Source organism: Amborella trichopoda, chromosome 13 (assembly GCF_054954075.1).
Source record: "Amborella trichopoda isolate Santa Cruz 75 chromosome 13, AtrichopodaSantaCruz75HAP2 v2.0, whole genome shotgun sequence".
NCBI lineage: Eukaryota > Viridiplantae > Streptophyta > Magnoliopsida > Amborellales > Amborellaceae > Amborella > Amborella trichopoda.
The window spans coordinates 19,048,379-19,068,374 of NC_142348.1; the positions used below are offsets into that span (position 1 = coordinate 19,048,379).

General features: G+C 41.8%; 1 protein-coding gene across 4 annotated transcripts in view; it reads right to left on the reverse strand.

Annotated features, from left to right (window-relative positions):
- The window catches only part of LOC18433864 (DExH-box ATP-dependent RNA helicase DExH3), a 52,184-nt gene extending 35,335 nt beyond the window's left edge, over positions 1-16,849 (reverse strand). For all 4 annotated transcript variants that reach the window (XM_011624910.3, XM_011624909.3, XM_006843943.4 and 1 more), the window contains exons 1-3: positions 16,264-16,849; positions 309-463; positions 106-193 (exon numbers count right to left, since the gene is read on the reverse strand). In XM_011624910.3, the coding sequence (XP_011623212.1) occupies positions 106-193; positions 309-463; positions 16,264-16,650 (630 nt within the window). In that variant the 5' untranslated portion in view covers positions 16,651-16,849. The remainder of the gene's footprint in view (positions 1-105; positions 194-308; positions 464-16,263) is intronic.
- Positions 16,850-19,996: the final 3,147 nt, after the last annotated feature.

Consider the following 19,996-nt stretch of genomic DNA (forward strand, 5'->3'; position numbering starts at 1 on the left):
AAAATTAATTTCAAGTTTGTAAAGAACAGAATAGCAATACATTCCAGTGAAACTTAATTCTGATTATCATAAGAAACAGGAAAGGACTAAGACATGAGAAGATACCTCCCTCTGGGGCCGCTTAGCATCGAGATCAGATCTGTAGTTTGGCAGCGGGAGCTTGCTTACAACCACTACTTTTTCATACTGGCGACTGGAGATCACAACCAAGGCCAGAACTTAGATTGAAAAGAGAAAAGGGGGGGAAAAAAGAACTGAATAGTGCAAAATAATTACTGATAGAAATTCTTAATGAACATAACATATACCAATACAAGCCCATTCTAGTAGCTAATGCTGAAAGTTGCTCATAGTCACGTCTGTCTTTTTTGTCCCTCGACACCACTTCCTCCTCCTCCTTATTCCGGATGAGCTTGGTCAATTTCCATTTCCACTCATCAAGGTTATCAAGGGTAGAAGTTCCCTGTTAAGAGCCATATGCATCCAAGAAAAAATTATAACAAATATCACAACACCAATTTGTAATATGAGATGGAATTAAATGAAGAAAGGTAGACAGTTTTCACATCAATAGAAGACCAAACACAGAAAAACAAACTCAAAAAGTTGTTGTAGCAAGTATTATATACTATATGACATTATTAATGTGAATGAAACAGGGCTCAAAATCACAGAGCATAGTGGTAAAACACAAGCTTACAATTGCAGAATGGACGCTACCCAAACTTGAAAGCTAAAAACCAACATTTATTTTCCATTGAAAGAGTGATCCAAAGGTGATACCACTGGCAAATACAAGAAAATGCACCTAATCACATCCTATTGAAAGCTTAAGTGTTTTGGCATGCTTAGATCACCGCCCTCGACCTTCGACCCAAAGAGGAGTCATATTGCTACGGCATTTGAGGAGGTGGCCAGATTATAGTTACTGGGATCAAGAACAAGGTCAGATTCCGGAAAGGGATCGGAAGCGGGGGATCGAGAGATGAATGAAGATTCGTAGGATAGGGATCAAGATCCATACACTTTGGGTTAAAGGTATCTTGCTCCCAATATGAAGGGGGCGCAATCCAACTTCATCTAGCATCGAATGACAAGGTATATGGGCTCGAGGTCCATCCAGCTTAAAATCGAGTCTCCCCTAGAGCACCTAACTAGGGTACTCATGCTCGGGAACAAAGCCTGTTGAACGATATGATTATTTTTTTTCTGAATCCAACAGCCAAAGTCTCAAATAATCCAAAGAATCCCATTTTTAAAATATTTTAAATTTTTTTGTTATCATTGAAGTTTGCTCCATAAGTGAAAAGCAAAACTGAAAACCCAAAATGAGGATCAAATTTCCGTCCTCAGGCACGAAAGAAGCTCAATTGTTTGATGAAAATGAAGCATGAAAGAAGTTGTGGTGTCCACGTTCTCCCTTGTTTGGAGCCTTTCACTTATATGCAATTGGGTATGCAATTGGTCAAACCTCTAGATACAAAGGAAAAAAGGGTATAGAGGTGAACAAAGGGTCACCCTGTAAAGGCCTTTGTAATGGTGGATATGGCTAAATTAGAAACAAGGATCAATTATATAAACCCCTTAAAGCTTCCAATAAGTGAAATAGAAAGGATTCAAGGTAGGACATGGCAAAGCTTTAGTGTTGCAGCCGCTCTCCTTCATATACAGGTTCCATAGCATAACATGGCAGTAGCTTGTATGTTGTGGTGTTTATTTTCGTGACTTACAAGTTCAAAATTTAAAGTTCAAGCTTCAAACCCTCATTGCCATGGCGGGACCTCAACATTTGTTGGTGATCCTCCGTACCAATGTACAAGAAACTTGATTCCATGTTGGTGAAGGCTCAATTCCACTTACTCATGGACCCAAAATTTGGATGAGCGGGATTTGAATCCCATTAACCAGGGAACTAGAATCCCAATCGATATCCCTAAATTCAAAAAGGTTTGTAATCGAGATATCTTGTCCCTGAGCACATGATCGAGCTTTTGAAGCTAGAGCAACCACATTCTTGGGTGATCCTAGTAACTATGGGCCAGATTACAAAAGATGTCCATAAGGTAAGTGCAATAGAAGCAGAAGAGATTTTTTCTTTTCTTTTCTTTTCTTTGTATTCCTTTTTTTTTTTTTTTGAATTTTTTTCGTTTTTTGGGGGGGCGGCAAGGGTGAGATCGGGGCATTCCTCCACCAAAGAGACCAACCTACGATTATTTGAGTCTAGCACTCATACATTCTTGAACATCACTTAAAAGAGACAACTGCATAACATGTGACAATCCACTTGACACTAAGGAATGTTTTGTCCTTTTTTTTAATGTCACAATAAGGAATGCTAGAAAACTTAAAAGAACAAGCTGATATTCAGAAAGACTGATTCAAACTTAAAAGTAATGCTGAATTTTCTAGCAAACTCCACTATGAAACAAACAATTGTCCATTTCATCATCTAGAAGAAGAATTACATGATACAGCCTTAGAAGGTGCTTGAAGTACACTCCACTTAATGCAGACTGCTTAGACAAGTTCAGAAAAACTTGAGATTGACTTTCTCCTTTGCAAAATTAAATTGATTTTTGAAACCAGCCAACATAATGGATTTTTGACCGGATTAGTGGTTATCTAGCAAAAAACTAGTAACAGTGGAAGCATTTTAGTAGTACTCTACAACTTTTGCATTACAATTGAGTATTCTGAAATCAACCATAACAAAAGTATGTCATATACAATAACCATCTCAAATGATATGGAATACTTATCAACATCAAATGACATGAAATACTTATCAACACGGTTCTTAGATTTTTCATATCACATATGAATGTATAATTTTCACTTCCATCAATGAATAAATTAACTCTCAATTAAAATATATATACACCTAAATTAAGTGTAGCGACGCCAACATCCTATAGCTCCATGCTTTCTACAGAATGTCAACATATACAAGTTGTTACTTGTAGTAGCATGAAAGTCTAATCAGCCCTGTCAGAATATTCTTAAGCTTCTTGCTACCTTCTTTTCACTCATAACAGCTTCTCCATGTAATATTTAGAACTCTATATGTAGTTTTACTTTCCAAAAATGAACTCTACATGCATATAGCAGGATGCAAAATGCAAGAGGCTAGATCATCTCATGCTCTAGCGAAGCGACCCTTCAATTTTGAAGTTTCAATTAATATATGTCTACCTTTCAATTAATATGCCAGCCACTCAAGCCGTGAGCATAAATTTGCAAAACACTGTTCATCTCATTATTTACTCCATGATCACACACAAGATTAAACATGGCATTTTTATTTTCTGAAAAGGAAGTTACTTTTGGGAATCATCATGAAGAGGAGGAAGCATCTTCGTCTCCCTCCGCCCCTTGACAAGAATAAGATCTATAACCTTTACCCCAAACCTTTGCCTTCTCAACCATTGCTTTCACCTTCTCAACCATTGCTTCCACCTTACTCGGGGACCCAAGCCGACTCTCCAGAAGGCTCAGCTCGCGCAGAAGGCTTCGTTCGCACAGGTTGTCGCCTCAGCCCCGCCCTATCCTCCCCCAGCTCCCTGAACCCCACCACCCCTCTCTAGTGTTATACCTCCAACCCCAGGGACCTCTCCTCTGTTTCTCCCCTTCATCATCTCCACCCCTGCAAAGGAGTCAACCCCTCTCAAATCCAAACTTCTTTCTTCCCTGGTGGGACACTTCCTACCAAGACGGGATGACATCGGGGGGGTAGAGAATGGGCTCAACGGTTTTGGGCAGTGCCCAAGCTCAGCTGCCACCACATCTCTAGCAGAGAAATACTTTCCACCTTCCCTTTGCACGAGAGTGCCCACCGAGCTCTACAAGAGCCCCCCACCCACTCATTCAAAGGGGCAGCCTTAACCAAAGGATGGGTCGTTCCAAAAACAAAGAGTTTGGCTCACAGTGGACAACATCCCTCTACACGCGAGGTCTCCCTCCAAGTTTAAGAGAGTGGCAGAGGCATGTGGTGCTCTGGTAGAAATCCACTAGAAATCCATCCAAGTTATGCAGCTCGGCTCTATCTGCCTACTCCTGGAGGTCCTCAACACAAAGTTCATCCCCTCCACCATCTGGTTAGAAGTTGAAGATCTTTGTTTTCCTATTACTCTCTCGTGGTCTGCAGCTTCTCTGCCCTCACCCAATTTCTTCAACCTGCGGACATTCCCCCACCTAAGGGTCCCTCCTCCTCATCCTGGATCTCAGCCTCAAGGAAACACCGCCACCCTAGTCAGCGCCACCAGCCGTCCTCCTTGGCAGGTCCGCCCAACGACCAGACGCCATCCAGCTGGCCTCGAGCTCAAGCATCACCCCTTCTCCGTCTTGCTCAAGTCCCCCTAAGCAGCGCTGGTTGCTCCTATGGCCCTACTTGTGCCACTTGGCTCCCCTCCACACCGCCACGGCAAAGGTGTCTTAGTTGACCACGAACGCCCCCCCCCCCCCCCCCCCTTGCCTCAGTCGTCGGGCCATTCAGCAGGGCCAGGCCCACCGTCTCATAGGGCTAACCCATTTATTGCCAGCTGCCCTCTCCCGCCTTCTCAACCTTCCCTGAAGGCTCATATCCCTGGAGACCCTAAACCCCACTCGACACTTGTCGACGCCGCCCGCCCTCCTTCCTGTCAACTTACCTGCCCTACTGACACCTCTCACCCTTTGCCGCCTCCTTCATCCCCTTTGTCTCCCTCACCTAGCCCCGATATTTTCTTGCCATCGGTAGTAGAGGTGCCGCCCTTCCCCCTTAGCCCTTTTGGCAACACCTGCCCTCCCCTCGAGCTTCGTCACCTCGAGATCCCAACAGACTCTCCTGACGTCTTGATTGCCCCCCCCCCCCCCCCTCTCCCATCTCCCCACACCTTATCATCCTCTTTCTGCCCATCTGCTCTTCCGCCTTTTCGTCTCTGCCTCACTCTTCCGTATCTCCATCTTCAACCTTACTTCAGAACTGCCCTCCCTCTACCATCCTCTCTCTTGAGGATGACCCTCGTCGAGAGCCCACTTCCTAGACTTCAAACCCCTTCTATCCCCTGGTGTCTCCCTTAGTACGCCCTTTAAGACAGCCACTTCTGAAGATTCTCCTCCTCTATCACCCACACTTTTTGCGACCTCCGACAACCCCATGGAGTGGTCTCAATTCCCCTTCAGCATTGTTGCAGTCCATTCCACGAACCCCTCTCCTCCTGATCCAACCCTCATCTCTGCCCTTCTAGCCCCTTCCTTTCCTTTCACCCCTCACCTGGTTCACATTTGTCGTGTCAGAACCTTCCACTTCCCCTTTCCACAAACTCTCGACCCCTCACCATCCTGGACTTACCCATCCTTCGAATCACCTCAGCCTCACCACTACCTGACCTACCACCCTTCTTCTTTCCACCAAGGGCCTACTCTCTCCTTAAGTTCAACCTTTTACCCCTCGCAAACTCCAACCCCTCTTTACCAAGTTCCCCCTTCTACCTTTCCTACCCATTTTTAGGGTTACCAAACCTCAGCCTCCAAATTACCATCTTCATCCTCTTCAGATGTGGCTCCCAGCCCTATACCCACTTCTCAACCTTATGCCTTTGACTTCCCAAATACTGAACAGCTTGTCCCTTCAAACCCCTCTGACTTGCCCTCATCCTCAAACCTTGAACCTCTACCCACATTGCCAACAGACCTCTACGCAGCTTAACCTTTATCATTGCCCACCTCATCAGCTCCCTCAGGACACCAACCCCTCCCACCTCTCCCCCCTTGGATGATTCTGGATGGCAAGCTAGTTCCCAGGGTCAACAGGGATGAGAACAACAAAGAGCACAACAAGATGAAGGAGATCAACAGAATCATGGAATTTTCAACATGACGAACCCGAAGGCCCGGCACACCAATTCATCCTCTCGGATGCTCAGAGCCGAGTAAAGGTGAGCTTCAGAGGACACAGAGAGCTCCTCAACCTTTTCTCCCCGATTAATTATGATAGACTTGCTTTAGAAGGGCCCCCCTCAACACGTCCCTTCCACTCTACCCCTTGGGAATCTTCTGCCAGGAGGTCTCCCAAACTGGCCTCCTCCTCTGCGTCCACATTAGCTCAATGAATATTCTAACATGGAACGTACGAGGTTTGGGACACTCACTCAAACGAGATGTGGCCAAGGACATGACCGCTAAGCACCTTCCCTCCATTTTACCCCTTACAGAGACTAAACAGTCGGATCCTACCCTCCAATCAATCCGCCAAGTCTGGGGCAGGAGGCCATGCCAGTGGGCCTCTCTTCCTGCTTTAGGGGCATCAAGTGGAATTTGGGTAATCTGGAGCCCATCAGAACACCTTCTCCTTTCTTCCCACATAGGGGAGTACACAGTCACAGTAATCCTTTCTCGAATTTTTGACGGATTTGCCTGAAAATTCTCAGTAATCTATGGCCCAACTCTACATCCCTCACACCACTTTTAAAGGCAGAACTGGACCTTATAGTTTCCTTTCCCCATTCTGCTTGGTGTTTGGGAGGGGACTTCAATATCACAAGATGGTCTTATGAGAGAAATTCCAACTCCAGTAATTCTTCGAGGATGATGGACTTCTCAAATTTCATCTCTCGTAATGAACTCCTTGACATTCACCTTCAAGGCAATCGTTTCACCTGGTCGGACCACTCTTCCCAACCATCTCTTTCAAAACTGGATAGATTCCTACTATCCTCGAGTTGGAAAGAGGAATTTCCAGGTTCGCATGCACTGGCTCTGATAAAACCTACCTCGAAACATTGCCCCATCCTCCTGGATTCTCAGGCTGTCCAGAGAGGACAAAAACCCTTCGATCCGAATTAGCTTGGCTTGAAGAAGACTCACTATCCTCTCTCATTCCAACATGGTGGAACTCTTTGTCCCCCCTAGTTTCAGGTAGAGCAGGCTATATAAGCTTTAAACTAAGATTCACCTCCTCAAAGCCTCTCTCAAAACCCAGACTTATCCCTAGGAATTACTTTCAAATCAACTCCTCCCAGCTGAATACCATTCAAGACCTAGATCGAACAGAGGAATCCCGGCCTTGTCAACTTCCGAATCCAACCTCAAGACCCAAACCAAGATGGAATATTTTTCCACCCTTAAAAAGGAAGAATTGTATTGGTTTCAGAGATCCAGAGTCAACTGGCTTAAAGCAGGGGACCACAACACGGGTTTCTTCCACCGGATAGCCAATTGTTGCGGAAGAGACAATTTTATCTCTACTATCAAGGTTGACAATCACAACCTAGACCAACTAGCGGAGATCGAATCAGCCATCCTAGATTTCTTTCAAGATCTCTACTCGGCCCCTTCGGACCTCAAACCTAGAATGGCCAATCTGGATTTCTTAACTCTTCCGGACCATTGGTCACAATGGTTGGAGCGTCCCTTCTCTGAAACTGAGATTTTGGAGGCTATCGATGACTTGGCCAAAGACAAAGCCCCTGGCCCAGACGGATTTCCCCTAGCCCCTTTCAAGACCTTCTAGGATACTTTTAAAGCAGACTTTAAGAGTTACTACGATGAACTCTTCCATCATGGAATCCTCCACAAAGCCATCAATGACACTTTCATCGCTCTTGTCCCCAAGATTGAAGGGGCAGAGGAACTCAAGGACTTCCGTCCAATCAATCTGGTCCCCCTACAAGATCTTGGCCAAGGTTTTGACATCAAGGCTGAAACAAGTCCTCCCCCTCGTCATCTCCCCCTCATAGTCTGTGTTCATAAAGGATAGGCAAATTCTAGATGGGGCATTAGTGGCTCATGAGTGTTTGCATTCCAGACACCTTTCAAAAAAAACCTGGTCTAATCTTCAAGATAGACTGGGGGAAGCCATACGACCACATTGAATGCTTAATACTGAATTTAACCATGTCAAGAATGGGGTTGGGGAACCTTTGGAAGAAGTGGATGTGGGGCTGCTACTCCAATCCTCACTTCTATGTTCTTATCAACGGGGCTCCGAAGGGGCTTTTCCCTTCCTCGAGGTGGCTCCGACAGGGGGACCCCCTACCGCCATTCCTCTTTGCCATCGCAGCCGAAGTTTTCAATCGCTCCATAAGTCGACTGTACTAGGAGGCCTTCTCACTGGTTTCAAATGTAGTTCTCAAGGCCCAATCATGTCTCACCTGCAGTATGCAGATGACACGTTAGTAGTCCTCGATGCTACACCAAACGAAATAAAAGACTTGAGACTTTCCCTAAAATGTTTTGAGCTAGCAACGGGCTTCAAAGTCAATATGGAAAAATCGAAGATGATGGGGGTTGCCCTCTCAAACACTGAAACGAGAGCTTTTATTCCGAATTGGGAATGTAAAGTGGAGGACTTCCCCACCACCTACCTTGGCCTACCCCTGGGCTTGGGAAAACCAAAAATGAGACAATGGTCTCACGTGCTTGACAAAGTAGACAGGCGTTTGGCAGGATGGAAAGGGAGGTACCTATCCTAACAAGCCGGACCACACTAAGCAAACCAACCCTGACAAACTCTCAAATCTACCTAATGTCCTTATTCCACAAGCCTGTCCCAGTGGCCAATCATCTTGATCAACTGAAGAGAAATTTTCTTTGGTCAAGACAAGCTGAGAAAAATAAATTTTACCTCATCTCTTGGGACAAGGTCTGCCTTCCTAAACTTCAGGGAGGTGTGGGGATCAAGATCCTCAGAAAACATAACCTAGCACTCCTAGGTGAATGGTGGTGGAGATTGGCCACTCAAAACAACTCTCTTTGAGCACAGGTCCTTCGCAGCAAATATAGAACCCCGAAACACACTTCGGTGCCGAGGGGAGATCTACGAATAGGGCCTCAGGAACGCGGAAGTCAATCTTGTCTTCCCTCTCTTTGTTCAAGCAATTCATCTGCCTCCATCCTAGCGAAGGTACAAGAGCAAGTTTCTGGTCAGAGCTTTGGCTAGGCCACACTCCACTAAGGGACCTCTTCCCCTTCTTTACTCTCTTGCCTCCAATAAAGCCTCCACCATCGCATAGGAAAAAGTCATCTCTGGGGATCGTAGAGTCTAGAATCCTTCTTTCAGACATCTAACAGAGGAGGAAACAGGCCAATTCATTACCCTCTCGGCTTCTCTTCATTCCAACTTCATAGGTCTCTCAGGGAGGGATACTCTCGTGTGAACTCTCTCCCCTATTGGCTCATTTTCGATGGCCTCCTTCTATAAAAAAACTTATTCAGCCACCCACATTCCCACTCAACCTCGTATCGATCCTTTCAAACGTCTGGTCCACCATTGCTCCCGCGTAAAGCACAAGCATTCAACTGGATTTGCTTGCTTCTAAAGAGCTCTCACAGTAGACCAGCTTCAAAGGAAAGGGATCCCGATTCCCAACAGGTGCGCACTGCCTTTTTTTCTTTTCGTTTTTTTTTAGAATGTTAACGGTTAATATTATTATCAAAGGAATACAAAAGTATGGGTCGAGAGGACCCACAGGCCAGGTGCGCACTGTGTCTTTGGGAGAAGGAATCGAACCCACACCTGTTCATTCACTGTAGCCGAGCCCACGACCTGTGGAGTCTTTTAATCCAGTTGTTTGGCATCAAATGGGTCACTCCACCCTTTGTCTCGGCTCTCATCTCAGTCTCTCGTCTCTCATTGGCCAAAGGCCGGAAGAATCCTATGGAAGGCTTCTATTGCAACCACTATCTAGGTTATTTGGCTAGAAAGGAACTCCAGGATTTTTCAAGGCCTCAAGAACGAAGTTCCAGCTCTCTTCCATAAGGTTACTTCCTTAGTAATCTTTTGAGCCTCTAATCACAGGGATATCGCCTAACACTTTCCTTAGCCAATGGGAAAACATCCTTAAGCTCCAACCACATAGGGTATCAAGACCCAACAACTAGTTGCCACCACCAGAAGGCACCATCAAGCTTTAACTTCAATGGATGCTCCTTGGGGAACCCTGGCCCAGCTGGAGCCGGAGTAGTTTAATGAGACCACTACGGCAACGTTCTGGCCACCTATTCCGAGCATTTAGGCCATGCAAATTCTCAGTATGCTGAATCCATGGCTCTACTCTTGGGACTTAAAAGATTCGACTTTTCTAGGGGACCTCAGTTGTTTATCGAGGGGGATGCCCAAAATATCATATCCTGGGCTGCTGGGAATTCACCACCTCTGTGGTACCTATCCTATATGTTTGATTACACTTGCAAGGACATGGTCATCTCCTGAAAGCATATCTGGAGGACGTCGAACGAGTTCGCAAATCTTATGGCTAAGGATGGAGCTAGGGCCCAAGCAGATGCCCCCCCATAATGGCGACTTTTTGGGTTGCTGTATTGTTCAAATTTTAAGCACTGGTCCATTTCCATTTTTGCTCTGGACCACCATGGGTGCATTGTATTTTGATTTTCTTGTGTCCATTGCTTGTAATTAGGTGATTCTATAAGCCCCAATTTTCGTATAGGGTCACTGTGTAGTGATCTATTTTTTGTCCGAGAGACCCTGCCTGTGGGTGCTCCCGGGTCCCACTCATGTTTCTTGATGCTCTTCCAGTAATACAATCGTTAACTTCGCTCAAAATAAATAAATAAATAATTAAAGGAAGTGTACTATTTATGTCATAGAGAAAAGAGGTATACTACCACTCGGCTAAATATTTATATGTGAAACGCTCTAAACCTAATGTCACTTCAAAAAGTATTTTCATCTTCTCTTTCCTCATTTTTTTATTGAAGAAAAATCCCAAACCCAATTTTTATTTCCTTCTGATCACAAGCTGCCTGGTGAAAGACAGAAGATACTAAACGGGGGCCTCAAACTATCCAAACAATAAGCAAATGGGGGAGCAAGGACAAGTTGGCCACAAACTAGAAAGCCTGCTGATCACGCCTTACTTCAAAAGAGATAGAGAGGGTTTTTTTTTTTTTTTGTGTGTGTGTGTGTGTGGGGGGGGGGGGGGGGGGGGGGGGGAATGTGTCTCTGTGTGAAATTGTGTGGCAACAAGGAGAAACAACCGAGATATAGAAAGAAAGGAGAGGGTGCAACATCTCTTACCCTTCTAGACATAGAGAGGGGCAAAGAAACAAAGCATAGAATATAGTAACCACAGCCCCATACATGGCTGGAAAGAGGAAGAAACCAGCAGAAAGGCAGAAGCACCAAAGTCCTAGTCATGATGATATTCTGAATATGGATATATAGTTTGCATATATGAGGCGAAATTAAGGAATAGCCAAGGAACTGAAAGTTTTAACTTGGACTCACCTTGAGGCTCATCCTGGACCCAAGCCAACTCACTTCATTTAGGGAAAAACCAGTTAGACCCATCCAAAGCTTTCAAAATACTAAAGTACTAAGGGTAAAGGAGAGGAGGAGGGGGAATCAGAAATGAGAAATAAGAGTATTGAGAGTGAAGTAAAAGGAAAAGTATTGAGAGTGAAGTAAAAGGAAAAATTACCTAGTATACATAGAAATATACTAAGTATTTGTTTAATTGCACATATGTATAAATAATTATCCTTTTTTTCTTTTTGTTTTTTCTGTTTTTCCTTCTTCCCTTTTTTTCCTTTTTTCTTTTCATTTTAATTTTCTTCTACTTTCTACTCTTTTTTTATTTTCACAGGACCAAATGTAAGGCGAGTTAGTATCCCAGCCTAAAACATCCTGGCTGCGATAGAGGGAGTCAAGACTAGAACCAAAGAGGTAGAGGAAATCAGAGGAAGGTTCTCAGGGAGGGGAATTAACTCTGAAGAAGAGGAAGGGTCGAGAGGAGGGAGCTCAAGGACTACAAGGTGAGGGAGAATGAATGTCTTACAGAACTCATCAAGCAATTTAACACAATGATGAACCCTAGAGCCAGCCTAGTAAGAATGAGTGGGAGGCTGCGAGAGTGAAATAGAAAGCATCTAGAAACATTCTCAACATGCAAAGGGAGAGAGGTGAAAACAAATTGCAGAAAATTGCAGCTAGGAATCTCTAGCTATCTGCCTCTCCGACCCCTTCTGCAATTGGGAGGATGAGTGTGAGAAAGTATGACAAGAGATCATAATTAGGCAAAGATCTACAAGATTGGATAATAAGAGCGAGCAGGGTGGGACCTGATAGTAAAATAAGACAAGGAAAACAATAGAAAATCGAAAAAAAGAAAAAATAAATACACATTAAGTGTGCAGCAATCCTAAATCTCAACGTAAATAATCAAGAAAGAACTTTCTAGTTCAACCAGTATTTGATCCTTCATTTAAGAATAATTTGAAGAGTTGTTTAGAACATAAAACGACTTTAAGATCCAAGACTGATCCTGAATTTAATTTGAAAAGAATCATACTGGTAATAGTTCTATAAATGTTATCAATGCCATAATAATTATATGAAAAGCGCCTGTTGCACAAAAAAAACAATGATTCTTTTGAAAGTGCTTCACTTAGTTGTCTTCAATGTTCAAGCTGCAGGGGGCGGAACCTTGGCTATAGTCTGTTTATTTGAAACATATGCACGTTTTTTTGCGCTATAGTCTATTTATTTCAAAAAACAATACCCCAATCACTTCAAACACATACACGAAGGATTATACACGTTTCACACAAATTCTTTGTTGCTATATATGCAACCATATATTCCACTATCCATAGTCAAATTTCTCACAAATTTTTGTGGGCTCTAGAGATATTTCTTAATTTTCAAATAACTAACCTCAGCCAAGTTGTTCCAAGACGCCCACCTTGAGGAGACCGCCTAGGTGGCGCCTTGGCCGCCTAGGAGCAAGGCCCAAGGCACCTGCCTAGATCCCGCCTGGGCATTTTTGCTGTGCCCAGCCAATAGGCGGCCGAGCGACCGAATTTTCGAGCATTGGTTGCCTCATAGTCAAAGAACACAATGATAATATGACAATTAACTCGAGCACAAAGAAATACTAAAGCTACATAAAGAAACTCTAACAGATCCACTATTAACTTCTACATTTGGGAAGATGCGGGGGTAAAACTATTTGACCTTCAATCCTAGCATATTTGGAGCTTAAAATCCCAGCCCTATTTGAACTAGTAGAAACCCACTTGCATGTCACACTCATGGAGGAGGGAACCCCCTACATAACATGTTAAACAGTCAAGCAATTAATTTCAACTTGAATGCTAAATATTCAAATTTCGAAGACTCTCTCCTGCACCATGAGACTAAAACCCAAAATCAAAAGGCATGCATTAATTAATAGAAACATTATCTAAAAGTTGGGGAATCCTTTGAACCTAGAAGTTCTAAATCCCTAGAAGCTGGAATTGTTGATATCTGGAAATTCTAGAATACTTGTTTGATAACGTGTCTGGAGCTTCTCAAATATTGAATTCAAGCTTCATAGTGATCAAATATGGACTTAGACATTGTGATCAAACGTGAACTTAGAGAGAGAAAAGGCACAACTAGGATTCATAGAATTGTTCTAAAATGCGGCCACATCACCGCATATGCAGCCCTTTAAGGCACTATGCTCCCCGAAGCACATAGCATAAGGGTGCATATGTGCATATACACCACATAGCTCGTGAGCAAAAAAGGTGTCCACGAGCATGAGTATTTGGTCATTTTCAGGGGAAAGGCCCCTGCCCCTCCCCCCCCCCCACAAAACCCCCAACAAAAAAACTCAAAAAATAATCACATTCATGGATGTCTTTGGATCAAACAAAAAGAAAGACTTTAGGCCAAAAATGTTTTGCAAAAATTTGTCGATTTTCTCTCAGTGTTGGTTGGGTTGTCAATTGGGATTAGCTTGGGCGTTGTTTTGAAGAAGTTTGAGCAAGATTCATCAACATCTCGAGGGTTTCAAGGACCGAGTTTGCAATTACGATTATGCAATGTTCAAAAAGGCGGAGGCAGCCGCCTAGGCGGGTGCCCAGACACAAAGGCAGCCCTAAGGGAAGGGGCTGGGGTTGGGGCCATATGTCGTTTTATGTGTGTGTTTTGTGAATGTGTTTAGTGTGTGTCTGTACATGTGCATGTATGTGTGTGCGTGAGGTCTCACATGAAATTCTTAAAGATCATCCTCTTTTTTTCTCTCCTTTTTGCTTTTGCATCTGTATTTATGAGAGAGAGGTCTCAAACACTTGGAGGATATGTCGAGATCGAGATTGAGAGAGAGAGAGAGAGAGAGAGGACCCTCGCATCGAACGCTTGGAGGTCATCAGCTTCTTTTTCTTCTTCTTACATGTAAAGAGGGAGCATATGGGTCCATGCGTATCTTTGTGTGTGTATGTGAGAGAGAGAGAGAGGCCGCGCATCGAACACTTGGAGTCTACTTTCATCTTCTTCTTCTCATATGTAGGGAGAGCACATCGACTCGAGAGAGCGAGAAAGAGAGAGAAAGAGAGAGAGAGAGAGAGAGAGAGAGAGAAAGAAGGGTAATACCATGCCTTATTTTTGTTTGGGTGGATTTGAATTCCTTTTTCTCTTTTTTTTTTTATTTAAGGGATGGCACTAGGTGACCACCCGGACTGCCTAGGCACCTACCTTAGGCATGCCCATCTAGACCAACAAGGCAGCCGAATTTCGCGATTATGGTTTTTGGATGTTTATGAATTATGACAATATGACGTCTTCTAATGTCTTCAATAAACTTACTTTCATGTTTCTAGTTTCTACTTTCTAATATCTTCTAACATGGGATTTAAAGTCTCTAAATAGCTTATAATATTGCAATTAATGAATAAATTAAATATACTTAAATAAATCACCTCCATATTTTTCATACATTAACCTATTTTTTGAGATTTTTTAGAATGTTTATATTTCTTGACAACATTGAGGTGATGTGCCTGCATCTGGACCACATCAAGTTGCATCACCGGATCGGCCCTTTGATTGGGATTTTTTAGAATTTTTATATTTATTGACACCATTGATGTGCTCACATCTAGACCACATCCAGCCGCATCATCAGATCAGCCCCCTGACTGCATCGCGACCGCATCCCACATTTTAAAACACTGATTCATAGTGATTACGGTTGTTTGATGACAAAACAAGCATCGACGATGAAAGATTTGTTTGGGCACAGCATCACACACACGCGCGCATACACACACACACACAAGGCATTGTTAGAGAGAGAGGACTTAGAGAGTATAAGGAGTCAAAAGAGAGAAACGTCACAGTTAGAGTGAGAAAAGGAGATAGAGAGACAAAGGGCATGGTTAGAGAAAACAGCACAGTTAGAGAGAAATGGCATGGTAAGAGAGAGCTAAAGAGAGAAAGGGCATGGCTAGAGGAGGAGCTGGAGAGAGAAAGAGAGAGAGGCAATAGAAAGAAAGGCACATTTACACAGAGAAAAGGCACAGCAAGAGAGAGAGCACAGATAGAGATAGGAAAGGCACGGCTAGAGAGAGATGATAGCAAGAGAAAGGGCATGGTTAGAGAGAGAAATGACTTAGAGAGAGTTAGACAGAGAGAAAAGACACTAGAAGCCAAAATCAAGACGACTAAACTTGCCAAAAAAATAGGATAGGCGAACTTCCATGGGATGGATGGTTTAACAGGAAGTGCTATAGTAAATGAGAACTTCCAGTTGTAGCTGCGCCTGTATGGTGCAAAAGAAAAGAATATCTCCAACAAAGTACAAGCTTTTATGACAAAATTAATAGTCAGCATGAAGTACAAGAAGGGGAAAAAAAAGGTCCAAGCAGAATCATAAGAAACAGCCAACATAAATCATTAAAAAACAGGAAATGTGGGCACTAACTAATTCCTATATACTACCTGGGGTCTACTATCTGGACAATGACCTCAAAACACAAACCAAAATATCTGTGGCGACTAAATCCCGCCAAACCAGAGGAATTCAATAACACTAATTCCTATGTACTACCTGGGATCTACTATCAGAACAATGACCTCAAAACACAAACCAAAATATATGTGGCGACTAAATCCCGCCAAACCAGAGGAATTCAATTACGAGCATCAACAATCTAATGTAAATTCCATTCCAGGTTCCCCAACACCTTAAAAACTAAAAGATGAGTAACTATAACAGAAAAAATGAACTAAATCCCACAAAATTCGTGGGAAATCCATCATGCTCGAGCTTTCAATGCCATTCTATTCATTACCTATCAAACCTGAAACTTCAGAAATCCGAAGTACTGAATTCCATTGAACAAAACTACTGAAGAAAGAAAAAAACAACCTCCTCCCACCCTTTAAAAAAAAAAAGGTACATTCAAATCAAAGCAGGACTTCATTAACCAGGAAATATTCATTTTAAGAAAAAAGAAAGAAAAAAGTAAGATAACCAACACATAGACTCCACTCACCTTATTTGGCTCCATTTCACGATCAGACTCATCATCGGAGTAATCATCATAAGCACATCGCCCATACTGCATACTTGGCTGAGAAAATGGCCCAAAATCCTTAGAATTAAAGCCCGGCCTCTGGTCCTCTCTCCACTCTGACTCAGGCAAACGGGTCGAGACCCCTGCAAAAACAGGAGCCATGGTAGTGACACCCCTGTTGATAAAAGGGGCAGTGCAAACGCTTTGCAAACGTCGAGCATTCTGAATCCCTGAAGAGTATTCAGCCATGCTAGGACAAACGGCTCTGCAAGTTTGACGAAGATTGCGAGGCAAATTAGGGGAAAGAGACATGATAAGGAGAGCAAAGCTTCTCGAGTACCCTCTGAACAGGCTCAAATACGGCATGTTCAGAGGAGGTCATCAGAGGAGGCTGGCAAAATCACGATTTTCGCGAAGGCATAGCCAAAAGCTTCGGTGAAATCTAGGGTTTGTTTTACTGAAATGAGCAGTGGAGAGAGAGAGAGAGAGATCTAGGGTTTGTGGGGGGTAGGGGATACAGCACAGAGCTCTGCTGTCCCTTCACAAGTGAGACCTGCTTTGTACCGGGAAGCTCGTGCGGAGGTGGAGGGGTTTTGTTAGGTCCAATGTACGTAAACACCCCTAATCTATTCTTGTATTACACACTGGATCACCCATCGTACGGCTGGGCCCTGCACAATTCGAGTTGTGAGTTAGTAAGGCCAATACCTAAGCCCTACACCCGAGCGGTTATGTGCACGACAGGGGTATTATAGGAATCCAGGGATGAAGTAGAACGAGGTAACTGAAGCATGAATTTGTCTGTCCTTTTGCTTTCGAGTGGGCTTAGGCTGTGAGATACTCGCCGTCGCGAAGCAGCAGTATATGTCCAAATAATATTATTTTTGGGATCGGACCCGTCTTTAAATCGGCAGGAGGCTTCGTCCGTTTAAATTTGGTCTCGTCTCGTTAAAACCTGGTATCACTAGTCAAATTGTTTAGATTGAATTTTAAAAAAATAAAAATTATAATTTAAAAATATAAAAATATTTAAAAACTTGCCTAATTTTTTTTAGGTGGTTGATAAAGTTAAAATGGCCAAAACGGATTAAACCTTATTTTTATCTTGGACTAAACTGATTAAGGTCAATATTATCAAATTCGCTTGGCTTCGACTGAAGAGGCCGAAGCTTTTAGATTTTAAGCATAAATCGAAGCGAAGAGAAATATGGTGTTGCTGCTTCGATCTGATTCGGGCCGCTTTGGGCTGCTTCGATCATATTCACGTTTCTTCGGATCTGCTTCAACCGAATGTCAAATGTTTATTATGTCTCCATGATTTGAAGATTTTACAAATTATAGATTTTATGAACATGGGGAAATTTTTTAAAGCAAGAACATTTAGACGTTCGAAAATGATTTTACGAATAATTCCTCAGTCAATAAGGTCATTGATTTCATAAAAGTCTAAATAACATATAGTTTTAAAGATATATGGTGAGTTCCAATAAAGGTATTCAAACTCCCAGTTTAAGAGTTATGGGATTGTCGAAAATGGTTATGCAACTACAATTGTTGTTATTTTAGCAAAAAGATCAGTAGGAATGACATTTCAGCCTTTTCATATAAACAAATTCTTTTAATGTTTTCAATTGTAGGATCTCCTATTTGGTGATCCAAGAGATGAGCTATTTCGAAAAAGGAATTAATTTTTTCGAAAGTAAAGTCTTGATTCCAATCCATTTGTTTAAGGGTTTGGAATGCCTTTCCTTTTAAAATTTTAAACTTCGTGCTTTGTTTAGCAATGAGTTCTGAAAGATTGCTCATATATCTCCTAAATTGTGCTTTGTTCTTTAATATGTGGTGTTTCCAAACATTATCCAATTCTTCATACAAATGAAAAGGAATATTATAATTTCTATAGAAATGAGAAACAATTTTAACTTATGAAAGGTTTTTCTCCATTTGATTTTGAAGCTCTACTATTTGTTTATAGGAGAGAGCCTCAGCAGATTGAAAGTGAGACCGTTGAGAATGGGCATAAAAACTTAGTGCTTTGTACTGAGTCTCGTGTTTTAGGGGACGTTTGCCTATTCGATTAGGTCCTCCTGGTTTAGGGGGTCTTGATGGTGGATGATTACTGTCGATCTTCCCTGCTCAAATAGTCAACAAGTATGTTGTTAGTTTCCTTAATGAATTCAACAGAAAAAGTATACAATTGTAGGAAGTTTAATCATCAGATTCTTCTAGAGTTTTCCTCCCGCTTTTTATTCAAGGGGAAATCTTTTACTGCTTTGTTATCTGTTTTGATAACAAAATGTTCGGCTGGCAAGTAAATGTGAAAGCTTTTTACTCCACAAATAATGGCAAGTAATTATTTTTCATAAATGATATAATTCTTTTCGTTATATTTAAATTTTCCAGAATTATATCCACATACTAGAGTTTTCTCTTCAGTATCCGTTTTTAGGATTGCGCCCCAATTTTCATCAGAGGCATCAGTTTAGAGAATAAGTTTATCTTCTTGTATAGGAAAATAATCAGAAGGTGTTTCTTTTATTTCTGCTTTTATCTTTTTGATAATAGCAATATCTTTTTCAATCCAAGTAAATTCTTGATTTTTACAAAATAATTTTTTCTTTACTAGAAATATTTGGTATGAAATTCCTTCCATAGTTTAGAATTCCAAGAAAACTTTGTAAATGTTTTTTGTCTGTAAGTATATCCGGAAAAAATTTTATTTTGATATAATATGCTCCTGTAGTCTCATTCCTGATTGGTCTAAGACAATTCCCAAAAATTCGATTGAGGGTTTTTCAATCTCAATTTTATTCGGATTCAAAATTATTCTGTTATCTAAAATTATTTTCGAAACTTTTTTCGAAGATGGTTTTTATGTTCTTCAAAAATTGATATTATCAATGTATATTGCACATAAAACTTTTAAATATGAGAATATACTCTCCATTCATCTTTGAAAAATCAGTGGCACATTGCAAAGGCCAAAGGGCATTACTTTCCATTGATAATAGCTATATGGAGCACTAAAAGTAATATGTGGTCTTGACTCGTCTGCTAACATGACTTGCCAAAAACCAAATTTACTATCAAACTTGCTAAAAATATTGAGCTCCTTTGGTTTGATGCTTAGGATTTCCTTTCGTGGTATAAAGGTATAAAGTATCTATCAAATTCTATATTTTGAATAAGCATTTGATAGTTGATTACCATCTTGGCTTTTCTTTTTTTTCCTTCATTATGGTTTCTTACCATGAAAGTATAGCTAGAATGAGGACGTGATGTTGGTTCAATCAGGTCTTTTTCTAGCAATTCCTTTATTTGTACTGCAAATTCGTCTATGTATCTTTTGAAATAGACAATTGGTTAAACTCTGATGACTCTGTTTGGATCAGATAGTTTTAAACTACAATATCTAGTGTTTTTTTACCATAATTTTAGAGGATTTTCACTAAAATTAGATTCGAGTGTCTTAAATACCCAATGGTTTTCATTGAGTTGTTTAATCAAATCGTTTTTATTACTTTCACCTCGTTTTTTAGGAGAAAACCTGAGTTGACATCCATATTTATGTTCTTCTAACACAAGAATATAAATTTTTACTCTTTTATGTGTTAAAACAATCTTTTCATGGTAAATTTCTATGGGATAATGATCTTTAAGAAAATTATTTCCCAAAATAAAATTTTCATGCATAAAAGGAAAGCACAAAACT